This window comes from Cyanistes caeruleus, chromosome 19 (genome assembly GCF_971803275.1).
Source record: "Cyanistes caeruleus chromosome 19, bCyaCae1.hap1.1, whole genome shotgun sequence".
Lineage (NCBI taxonomy): Eukaryota > Metazoa > Chordata > Aves > Passeriformes > Paridae > Cyanistes > Cyanistes caeruleus.
Window position 1 is genome coordinate 4022042 of NC_141719.1, and position 12603 is coordinate 4034644.

The window sequence follows — 12603 nt, forward strand, 5'->3', positions numbered from 1 at the left end:
TAAAGGAAGTAAAAATAATCGACATCCAAAATTTGTTACTTTGATATGTTCAAGCAGTTAAGAGAGGCTTTTCTGCAGATTGTTTCCCATACAGATCTCTTGGATCAGAGTGAAATACTTGTTATCAAATTTCTACCAAAAGAAACTAAGAGAAATAATCTTGTACAGAGCAGCTGGGATGGAAATAAATGCAAAACCTTAACCAAAGCTTGAGTTCTTAACATGAGACATGTTGTGCCTTCCAGTTTATCGTCATGTCCTGGCGAGCAAGCAGGTGCTCAAGAGCTTTTGGTTAATTTTTTGGGTTAGTGTCTGTGTTTGAGGATGTGACAGTGCTGAAAAGGCACAGCATCACTTTTCATTGGCTTGGGGACCCAGGGGATTGTGTGTACAAATGCAAAATTATGTTTGAACCACAAGTAAAACCTGTGAGAGGTAAGTTTCTTGACAAAACTGTCAGTTATTTAGAGATGCCCAAGTTCTCTGCAAAAATACACATTAATAGGGTTTAAAATTGACACCTAACAAAAAGTTGCTGTCTGTATTTGTTTCTTTATTTCCAGGAAGGGGTTGCAGTCCTAAATGCAGTATGAATTTAGAGTGTTATGATGTGGGTGTGTATGTAATATCTCAGGGCAGGCAGACATTTTACATTTTTTTTATTGGATGCTCTTTCTTTGTGTTTCTCTGAAGAATGAGAATTGAGTCAAAATAAATGGTAAGAGTCTGCTAGATTCTATTCAGTGTTTTTTCCAAATTTGCTTTTTAGACATTTAATGTAGATTAGTATATTTGCTCTTCTTATTTATTGCCTGCTTATTATTTTTACTGGTACACTGGGGGCTACAAAACACTTGCTCTGTTCTAAAATGAAATTTTTTGGTTATTTTAATTGAGAGTCTTGCCAGATTAAAAAAAAAAACCAAAAACCAATAAATTAGTATGAGCATCCTGCTCCATTGTAGTGAAGAAAATTGCTTTATTATGTTAGAGAATGTATTCTAAATTTTAGCAGAATGTAGTGTTGTAACTAGTGATGTAAAACAGTGCTTAGTAGAAGGCTTTTGCAGAGTTTGAACAGTGGACTCATTTTTAACCTTGGATCCTTTCAGATCTCAGCCACAGTGGATTGGGAGACCATTATGAGAATTCCCACTGGGGACAGCAGCCCGCTTTCAGGAGTGAAGGCAACTGCAGCTGGGATAAAGTGATAATAGACAGGACTGACAAGGAAGCGTGGCCTTCCATTACCGGAGCTGAGACTGAGTCTGCCTCAGAATGTACTACAGACACTGACTCTGCCTCCAACTGTGGCTCAGAGAACAGTAGCATGGCTACAGGGAGTGCCCAAGGCAACTTCACTGGACATACAAAGAAAACTAATGGCAATAATGGCGCCAACGGAGCACTCGTCCAAAGCACTTCTAACCAGAGTGCCCTTGGAGCTGGTGGAGCAAACGGCAACGGCAGCTCGGCCAGGGTGTGGGGGGTGGCTGCGGGCTCCAGCTCTGGCCTAGCTCACTGCTCTGCCAGTGGTGGGGATGGAAAGATGGACAACATGATGGGAGACGGTAGAAGTCAGAACTGCTGGGGTGCTTCCAACTCGAATGCTGGCATGAATCTTAACCTTAACCCTAATGCCAATCCAGCTGCCTGGCCTGTACTTGGACATGAAGGAACTGTGGGAGCAGGCAACCCTTCCAGTATTTGCAGTCCAGTCAGTGCCATAGGTCAGAACATGGGCAACCAGAATGGGAACCCAACAGGCACCTTAGGTGCTTGGGGAAACTTGCTGCCGCAAGAGAGCACAGAACCACAAACGTCCACTTCTCAGAATGTGTCTTTCAGCGTACAACCTCAGAACCTTAACACTGATGGACCAAATAACACTAACCCCATGAACTCTTCACCAAACCCTATCAATGCAATGCAGACAAACGGACTGCCGAACTGGGGGATGGCCGTGGGCATGGGGGCCATCATCCCGCCCCACCTGCAAGGCCTTCCTGGTGCTAACGGAACAGCGGTTTCTCAAGTCAGCGGGGGCAGTGGTGAAGGAATGGGCAGTTCAGTATGGGGGATGTCCCCAGGTAATCCTGCCACAGGAAACAGCAATTCTGGGTTCAGTCAGGGGAATGGAGACACTGTGAACTCAGCATTAAGTGCTAAACAAAACGGATCCAGCAGTGCTGTGCAAAAGGAAGGAAACGGAGCGAACGCGTGGGACTCGGGGCCTCCCTCTGGCCCCGGGGTCCTGGCCTGGGGCAGGGGCGGTGGCGGGGTTGGCAGTGTGCATTCTGGAGCCTGGGGCCACCCCAACCGCAGCGCCAGCAACGGTGTCAACGGGGAGTGGGGCAAGCCCCCAAACCAGCATTCCAATAGCGACATCAACGGGAAAGGATCAACAGGGTGGGATAGCTCGAGTGTTACCAGTCCGAATCCTGCCATGCAGCAGGGCAATGAACAAATGAACTCTTGGGCCAAAGCTGCGGCATCTGGCACCACGGCTAGTGAAGGAAGCAATGACAGCGGTGGGAGTCAAAATGAAGGCAGTACTGGGAGGGAGGGGGCTGGAGAGGGCAGGAGGAGAGACAAAGGGATGATAGACCAAGGGCAAGTTCAGTTGCCAAGAAATGACCTTGACCCCAGGGTCCTGTCCAATACGGGGTGGGGACAGACCCCTGTGAAGCAAAACACTGCCTGGGAATTTGAAGAGTCCCCAAGGTCTGAACGGAAGAATGACAATGGAACTGAGGCCTGGGGTTGTGCAGCTACTCAATCTTCAAACTCAGGGGGGAAGAACGATGGGTCCATCATGAACAGTACAAATACCTCTTCAGTATCTGGGTGGGTCAACTCTCCACCGGCAGCTGTTCCAACAAATACAGGTTGGGGAGACAATAACAACAAAGCACCAAATGGCCCAGGGGGGTGGGGAGAGTCAGCAAGCTCTACTACTGTTAATAATGCTGCTGCTGCCAAAAGCGGCCACGCTTGGAGTGGGACCGCAAATCAGGAGGACAAATCACCTACCTGGGGTGAACCTCAGAAACCTAAATCTCAAAACTGGGGAGATGGACAGAAATCAAATCCAAGCTGGACTTCAGGAGGTGGAGACTGGACAGATTCATCATCTGTTCCCGGACACTTGGGTGATGGGAAGAAGAATGGATCTGGATGGGATTCTGATAATAGGTCAGGGTCTGGCTGGAATGATTCCACAAAGTCTGGGACCAGTGGGTGGGGGAATGGCACAAACAGCAAGGCTAATACAGGTACAAGTTGGGGGGAATCTTTAAAGCCAGGCCCCCAACAAAATTGGGCTAATAAACCCCAGGACAACAATGTGAGTAACTGGGGAGGAGCTGCTTCTGTAAAACAGACGGGGTCAGGGTGGGTTGGTGGGCCAGTGCCAGCCAAACAAAAAGAGAACTGTGAGGCAACTGGCTGGGAAGAGCCATCTCCACCGTCCATTCGCCGCAAGATGGAAATCGATGATGGTACCTCAGCTTGGGGCGACCCAAATTACAACAACAACAAGACTGTAAACATGTGGGATAGAAATAATCCTATAATTCAGAGCAGTACCACAACCAACACCACCACCACTAGCACCATTATCAACACCAACATGGTTGAACCTCAGCCATCGCACCAGTCAAGTGCCCAGCCGAACCGGTCCCCGCTGCTTGGCCCAGGTATGACAACAGTTTTGTGAAATACTTCATAAAACGGCTTTATGAGATACTTTTTACCACTACCAATTGCTGAATGCTGTTTGTCCTATTGGTGTGTGGGGTAGAAATCCTGTATTTATGTCCAGAACAGGCTTGTTCTTTTCCTCTGAAGCAGTCTCGTCTTGAGGACAGAATCCATGGAACCTGACACAAATTTCTGTAATCCAAATGAATGTAAGAAAGGCTTGAAACAGTATTTGGTCAGTAGCATGGTAGGTTCTTAGATTGTGGATTCATATTTATTTTAACATATCTTCCACAGTTACTTAACACCTTTTAATTCAGCCATTTGAGAGGCTGGGGAGTTTTGGCAAACCTTTCTTCTGTTATTTGTCTGCTGTCCCCACTGCACAGGCTCGGTGTATTTAGACAGTCTGCATCTGTTTCTTTTCTGGAAAACAAATCTTGGCAACAGATGTTTGTTAACAATTGCATGAATTTAGGCTGCTGCTGTTTCTCTGTCCAGTGTGTTGTTTTTTATGAAGAAATGGTTCTCAGGGGTCAGGCACAGGCAGCATCCTGGATTTTGTGTGGTTTTCAAAAAGCAGGACTGGTTCAAGATGTTAATGTTCAGGGTGGCTGAAGTTAGCTTATCCTAACTTCAGCTGTGTTTCAGCATTTAGATTTTAGGCATTTAGGAATTTTCTAATCAAAGGCAAGGTGCTGTTGTTGACAAGCAGCAAGGAATAAAAACGTGTAAAAAGTGGGAAAAATGCTTAAAAGAGAGATATTTAAATAAGTTACACTAGTGGCCCCTATCTATATAATGACCAGAGACCTCTCCAAAATAAATTTAATCATGCAGTGCTCCTTCAAATTCTCCATCTGAGTTTTGTTTCCAGGTTTTTGTTTTATTGTGGTCATGGCTAAGTACTGACTTTTTAACCATGTTTTTCTCCAAGTGGGATTTGCTCTCATTCCCATCCTTTTTCTCTTTGATGTTTTGGAATGATTCAAATTTGCTTTAATGTCTGTGTAAAAATAGTATTACATTCCCCATTCTGATCAAATATTTTAACAGTAGAGGGTACCTATTTTAATAAAATAACTCACTCCAGGAGAAATTTTTAAATGGCTTTGTACTTGGTCAGCCCAACATATGTGACTAGCTTATTGAAGCTATATTTAAAACTTTACCCATGGAACAAGAATTCAGATTCCTGAATTGTAATGGAAGTATCATGGAAGTGGATCTTTGGTTGGGTTTGGGTGAGGTTTTGCTTTTCATGGAGGTGATTTTTGGAGGATTACATTGGTGCTTATAAACCTGTTCATACACAGCAATGCATTGTTAATGTTATTCAAATAATTAACACCTTATAGAGGAAAACTTAACAATCCTGAGCCCTTCAGATTTTGAAAATGGAATTTAAAAGCTGGTGTTAATCAGCAGTGATTCCTTTGAGGAAAGGACAATAGCACAGGAAGGGTTTATTTGAAGCAGTATGTTTCCATATTCAGAAAGCTGCCTATGAAAGGTGCCCAGCCTGCTCAAGCTGCCCCCTGACCAGGTTAAAGTGAGTGTTGGGCTTCTTGAAAAATGTGAGCTAGAAAGATTTTAAGATCTTTTAAGATAAGCAAGTCTTTCATCTTCTCTTTTTCTTTTAAATTTTCCAAGATAAGCAAAGCCAGCTCTCAGAATATACTTAAGTCAGCATGCAAGAAAGTATGAAATCAGTAATAGTGAAGATTAATTAAAATACGGTTCTGATACTAAAGTTTAGATCAAGTTGTAGCAGGCATAAATTTATCCTTATGTATTTTTGCTCCATACACTTAATACAGTACAAGTATAAAGGCCAAACATGGAAATATTTGGAAGGATTTTTGTCTAAATGGAAGCGAGGAGCAGTCAGTCCCCTGTGTCCTGAGCTCTGTCCATGTTTACTGGTGACTGTGCCAGAGAGGGACCATTCCTGTGCTTATCCCACCCTGAGAGCAGCAGTGCAGTTCCAAGTGGTCCCAGTGGACTGGACTGGACATCCAGTGATGCTGGACTCCCTTTGGGGAGTGCAGGAGGCCCTGTTTTCCCAGAGCAGGCAGCACATGGCAGCTGCACAGCAGCATCCTCACGGTCTGGGTGGGAATGTACACAGACCTGAAACATCTACAAATCATCTCCCAGCTGGGACAGCCAAAACATGGCAAGCAAGTAGTGAGTGTCTTCCCTCCCACGCAGACAGGGCCCTGCACTTTGGAGCTGTGCTGTTTAACTCTTTTTCCTACTCCAATTCCCTCTCCACTTGGCTGTGTGTTCCCAGCCTCTGCAGTGAGGGAGACAAGAATCCTGTGACCAGGAGACTTTTGCAATCCACAACCAAAGTTCATCCAGCAGCAGCTCTTTTCCATGCAAGGCATGATTGTGTTATTAGAGCCTGTGCTGTAGGGCACAGTTAAATGCTCATCTAAAATCTTAAAACTCTTGAACTCCATAGTTACCACGGGCATTTTGTCACCTGTGTGGGTCATGACGTGTTCTGCCAGTCATATTCAGGGAATATAATGAATAAGGAATCATGAATTCCACTCCTGTATAGGTAGGGAGGAGTGGTGCAGATGGAAGTTGTCACTGTCACACATGCTGCAAGCAAAGAAATGGATTTTAATTTTGCCACACAGCACTAGTTAGGGCTTCACAAAGGATTAACAGTCCCTTTTGGGATTGAAGTTTATGCTTTATTAGTTTGGAAATAGAGGCCAAGTTACAGTCTTGTTATTAGATTTGTCACCCATCCCCAGAAGTTCTCCAGATCCTTTGAAGGCAGGCTTAAAAGCCATTGATGGGAAGCAGATGTTGGTAAACACTTGATGAAAATGAAGAATGCTCTAAGGAGTTCCATTTTCCATTGGAAAAGAAGGGGAAAAAAAGAGGGGGGAAAGGGATAGATAATGTGATAGATACAGTCCTTGCTGGTTATAGGAGTTTGTTCTCAAGGCAGTGGTGAATTACTTAGAAAGATGAACAGAAAGCTGGTGGGTTTGAGTTAGATTGGGGTTTAATCTAAATTACTTGTGCATAATTCTGCTAGCACTTCTAACTCATGCAGCTTTGATATGAGGGGAATAAGAAGTGAGAAAAGGTTTTGCAGACAGAAGCAATTAAAAGAGATTTTTGGATCCCAAACAGCATCAGATCCTTCATCCAAGTGCTGAGGAGTGGGCTTGATGCTTTCCTGCTCTCATTACATCAGGAGAGCCTGGCAGGGTTCCAGCATCCTCCAGCTGAGGAAAGAAACAACAGAAGATAACACAGGCTTCCCTGTGGGGATTCTAGGTCACAAATTAAGGTCTTTGTGGTTACTAGAGAGTGAGGAGCTTAAGTTTTAAAAACCTGAACTGGGTCTAAGTTCTGAAAGCTCCAAACATCTCTGTTCCTTTTACAATCCTGTGCCACCAAGTGGCAGCTCACATGACAGTGTTTGTCTTTGAACTTCCATCAGAATGGATTTGAAAGCAGCTCAGCTTTGGGCTCCTTTAGGGTGCTCATGTGAAAACCTAAAACCCTCTGGTGGGTGCTCAGCCAGGTTCTGGGGGGCAGCCAAGTGATGCTGAAGAGAGCTGCCCTCAATTTTCACACAAGGGTGATGTCACTGCTGAAACCCAAATTAGAGCTTTCTGAATGTTCAGTGATGAGCTGGAATCCCTTTCAAAAAATGAGAATTTGAAAGATTAAGAGTTGTAGGTGGCTCTTAAATTATATATAAAACCCACAGTAACTAGTGTGTAATTAGTAAACAACCTCTTTTCTGCCTAATGTCTTCCTTTTTTATCTAGATAAGGTTCTAATATTTTGGTTTGCCTGGATTGTGCTCATGTGCTCTGGTATTTATCACGGACCAACAACTTGAAGGAAAACAGTTTATGCCATCCAAATAGCTATAGGGTTATTTTCAGGGAAAACAACTGCATCCTGCCACAGCTTAGTTAACATTTCACTTTCCCTTGAGGATTTCCTGTTGGCTGTGACCCAATGTTAATTATGTTTTTATTTCTATAAAACAAAGCTCTGCCAATGTGTCCATGTTTATTACTCACTGTGATCTTTTCATTTCTTGCAATTCTAAGAGTGTTTAAAAACTTCAGTACTAAAACCTCATTTTCTTGCCAAAGAAGCCTTTAAACAGAGCACGTTCTGTTGTGAAATAACATTCATGCAGATCTGGGTGGGTTTTAAGGAGATTTTTACCAGGAGAGCCTGAATCTATATTATTTTCATCAGAAAATAGGAAGTTTTTTTGAAGCAGAACTTTTGAAAATGCGTGGGAGGTTCAGGTTTTGAGACCACTCAAAAGTCTTGGTTTGCCTTTCCAACAGCCATGGAGAGTTTTGCATCATTTCTTCAAAAATGTAACTTTAAATATCCTAAAACAGAATAATTTGGAGACATAGAAAGATAGCACAGAGACAGTAGCCTTGGGTCAGCAGTATTTGCACAGATGGGAAGCAGGTTTGCAATTGAGAAGTGCTCTGGAATTTACAGACAAGGTAGTTTTTGCAGTGCACAGGTTTTTTCTCCAACAGCCTTCAGGTTTTATTTATTAATTTCCTGCACTTAATTTGATCTGTTAAGATAAAATAGTTTTGGAAAACTTTTTGTTGATTTATTTTGTTTGCTTTTATGTACTTGTATTATTTTCAATTAGTAAAGTCTGGTTCCCCCGTTATTTGTAATCCCATATTATTTCCTGTTCAGTGCATTTAAAAGCACTTAAAATAATTTGGACATTACACATCTGTGGCTTTTAGTTGAAGTTGTTGAATTTATAAGAGCAACAGAGGAACAAGGTTTTTTTTGAGGTTTTTATTCTATAACATAGCGCACTTTGGCTTTTTAATATATAAATTGTGTTTTAAGAATGATATCATAAATTGAATTAGGTAGAGTTTGCAGCAGAGGTTGCATGAAGTCAGGGAGATGTTAGTACTCTGCTTTGCAGTCTGGTTTGTGCTGTGGAGATGTTTTGTTTTCTGTTTCATTTGCCTGCAGTTAATCTTTTTCAGCTGCCAATATGATTAAATACACGCAGTTGTCTGCCAGTTGCCTCCTGAGTAGTGAGGCAGAAATTCAAATAAAGCCTTCCTAAATAAAGTTGGCTTGAAGATACAAGCAGGAACCTTGAAATAAGCATTTCAGGTGCAGCATCAAGGAAGCTGTCATGTTAAGTACAGGTTCATTTAGGTACATCTGTGGATCTGCCAGTTTATCTTCTTTACACACCTTAAAATAACCAGAAATGTAAGGTAGGTTGATCGAGCCTAAAGCACGGTATTTTTGTTTCAAATGGAAATCACTTGAATGAAACAGTGACATTCTGGGTTGTTTCAGGAGCTTTCTTTAAATTCAGTGCCTGTTGCTGGCAGAGGAGGAGTTTTGTGAAGCTGCAACACACCACTGGAGAGTTTGGCCCTGGGTTGTGCCACCTGCACTTGCATCAGTGTCTGAGGGAGGTGAAGTGGCTGTGAGGAATAGAGCCTAAAATAAATATGTAATGCAGGAGCAGGGAGCAGTGCACAGCTCTGGGCCCATCTCTTTGATTGTTTTCTCTACCAGGCACTGTTTGAGTTGATATTGGCAATGGATGTTGCTGCAGTTTCTGGTAATGGGAATTCTGTGGAACGCAGTGAGGTCTGCAAGGACCTGGTGCTTGGTGAAACACTATAGTTTGGTTATTCCAATGTATTTCAAGGTACACTCCCTTGCCATTGCCTACCAATTCTGGTCAATTTCTGGAGAAAAATGTTGCTCTTGCTTTTTGAAACCTTTCCAGAGTATTTTTACAGATACCATTGTGGAGCAAAAAAAGGAAATAGTGCTGTGGCAAAGCAGCATCTGGTCATTCACTTCCAAAATACTCATCTTAATAACATTCATCTCCAATGAAAAGGGAACAAGTTCCTGATTTAGCAGCCTAATTACCAGCTGAAATTTTAAGCAGACTGAATTCTACAATATTTGTTGAGATCTCAGCTGTCACATAATGGGATGTAATTTTTTTTTACAATTATGGAAAAATAGGTTAGTGTCAGGTGTCTATGAGAATTTTGTTCTCTTGCTTGTCGTGCCTCTCTTTGTGCATGTTTACAAAGTACCTTGAACTCCATCTGTGATCCAAGTCCTCTCTCCAGAAAATCTCTGGTACTGATGGTTGTAAATTGAGTTTACCCTTTTGCAGAGTTGGGCAGTGTTGTTCTGTAGGCTCAGGAGCCCTGTGGCTGTTCTGCCACGTTCAGCTGCAGGGCTAAAATCCTGTCAGGTGGATTTAAGCGCATTACATTCAAGCCAAGCCAGACTAAGGCTGTTTCTTTGGAGTAGCTTACGTCTTCAGTGAGTTCATGTAATACTCTGTAGGAAAACAATGGCTTCTACCTGCCATTCCTTGTGGTTTGATTACGGTTCCTAATTGCAGTTTTGATTAGTTGCCCTTAAAATAATATTTGTTATAATGTAGAGGGTCAGTGATGAGGGATAGGGAGGTGACCATGAGCTGTAATTAAATCTTTAAGGAATACATTCAGCACAGATAATCTTCACTCAAAGTGGGAACAATTAAAGAGCATCTTACTGCCAGGGCACGAAAAAGAAATTTTATAGTCTGAAAACAGTGAGCAGGAATCAAAATAGGTTAAAATCTTTCAGGGAAGCAAAGCCCAGCTCAGACTGGGGTCCTAGTCTCTGCAATGCTGTCCCTGGGCCCAGTGTGGTGCTCACTTGGCAGCCTGGCTGCTTCTGGCTGTGGAGAAAAACCCTCTTTCTGTGTTGACAACTTGGCACTAAGAATTAAGAAAAAACTCTTGAGACCAAATTTAAGGGATTTTTTAAAAACACATTTAACTCCAATCACTGTATGCACTTACTGATTCATGCTCTTTCCTGAGTAAAAAACTCGAGTAAAATTTAAAATTTTTTGGAATTAATTGATGAAGAAACCTTTCCTCTCATCACTCTTCTCCTTGCCTTGCTCCAGCAGGCTGGGGAGAGATGCCTGCTGTCCACAGCAAGAGCGAAGCTTCCTGGGGAGAGCCCTCCTCCCCTTCTGCTGCAGTTGATAATGGCACTTCGGCGTGGGGGAAGCCCCCCAGCAGTGGCACCGGGTGGGGAGAGAATCCTGCCGAGCCAGCAGGGACCTATGGAAGAACAAACGCTCCAGCTGCTGCCCCAGCACTGTGCAAACCAGGTACACACGGGCTGCCACTGTCCTGCCAGGGGAAGGGGTTTGCTTCTGCCACTTCTGCTTTTCTGTGCATTTCAGTCACAGCCTGTCCCTGTGGTTTCATTCTCAAAGCTGTGTTAGTTGTCACAAGGCCACGTTAATACAAATACCCAATTAATTCAAAAATATTAATTTTGCACATCCATCTGTAAGTATAAAGGAGAGTATTTTTGTGTGTTTGGGAAGCAGCATAGCAGAGGTACAGGAAACTGAAACTGAAGAAGAACATGACTAGGACTTAAACCCTTGGTGTCTAAAAGAAAACCTGTATTGGGATGAGAAGCAGTGGAAAACAGCCAAGATAGAATTGATTCTGGTAGGAAAAGCAACACTTGAGAACCACTCAATCATAACAACCTCATGTTGGGTTAAACTCAGTGTGTGTTTTCTTCAGCCATTAAAATGGTTGCCAGGTTCAGGAACATCCTGAACTCTGCTTCCTGCTTCGTGATTCCTAACTCATGGTATTTGATAATATCCTCCATCTCTGAATGTCCTGAGAGCCATGGTGATTGCTTTAGAGACTTCTTTTGGCTATTGAGGTTGCCTAGAGTTTCATTCCTACAAAATACCATAGTGAGATGCAGTTAGAAGTCCCAGAAAACATAAAAGGAGGAGCGAGAGCTCTTAAGATGAGTAATCCCAGCTTTAAACAGAGTAAACAGAATAAAATGGACTGAGGTGACACAACCTCGTCACTGAATATGAAGCATTCCCTGCAGCCCACGAGCTTCTTTCAGGATCCATTCTTTGAGATGGGAATGAGTTTCTGAGCATGAATGACTTTGAAATTTGGGTTGTTCATGGAAGAATGTGGTAGGTAAAATGGTGAGATTCATTGAAAGCAAAATAGCACTTAACAAGTGTGTGATCATACTTTGGTTCCTTGTTCCTAGGAGAGTGGAGTGGCCATGACCACAGATCTTACTGGTTCTGGGAAAAGCAGGACTTGCTGGATGTATTCTTCTCTGAGTATTTAGAGAATTTTCTTTTTTTTTTTGCTAGCTTCAAAGAGGACCTTCTTATCATTTTAATGCCAATTAAGCTATTTGATGAGCTGCTTTATCTCTTGAAAATACTCATGCTAACACATTGGATATGGTACAAAAGGCTATTTCTGAAAAATTTGCAGGAAACTGAATAAGATTTTTCTTCTTCTTTCCTTCCAGCTTCAAAATCTATGCAAGAAGGCTGGGGCAGTGGTGGGGATGAAGTGAATCTCAGTACTAGTCAGTGGGAAGATGAAGAAGGAGATATGTGGAATAATACTGCTTCACAAGAGAGCAGCTCCTCCTGTAATTCCTGGGGGAATGCCCCGAAGAAAGGACTTCAAAAGGTAAGACAAAAATAATGACACTCTTCAGCAAGAGTGGAATTAGCATAACATTTGTAGAATAAGTTGTCACAAATTTGCTGGTGCATTACACCTGAAATTAAACCTCTGACATCTGAACACAAGCACAGCTTGCCACTACAGTGGTTCAAGTACAGCCTACCTTGTTTCCAGGGGAAAATGGGAGATCTTTGAATTTAAGCATGTCAGATGCTTCGGGAGTTTTGTTGTTGCCTTTGTTTTCTCTAAGCTTCCATGTATTCTAAAGAAATGATAATGTATTAACAGAAAGAGGAGAAGGTGTTAAGGGGGCTTTCAGACA

At 42.7% G+C, this 12603-nt stretch overlaps 1 protein-coding gene across 35 annotated transcripts in view; it reads left to right on the forward strand.

The window, feature by feature from the left end:
• Nucleotides 1–12603, forward strand: part of TNRC6C (trinucleotide repeat containing adaptor 6C) — a 94911-nt gene that overhangs the window by 59434 nt on the left and 22874 nt on the right. For 19 of the 35 annotated variants that reach the window (XM_086857249.1, XM_086857259.1, XM_086857252.1 and 16 more), the window contains 3 exons: nucleotides 1113–3698; nucleotides 10703–10912; nucleotides 12118–12284. In XM_086857249.1, coding sequence (XP_086713375.1) covers nucleotides 1113–3698; nucleotides 10703–10912; nucleotides 12118–12284 — 2963 coding nt within the window. The remainder of the gene's footprint in view (nucleotides 1–1112; nucleotides 3699–10702; nucleotides 10913–12117; nucleotides 12285–12603) is intronic. The other 16 variants (XM_086857250.1, XM_086857253.1, XM_086857255.1 and 13 more) reach the window with 1 other exon arrangement.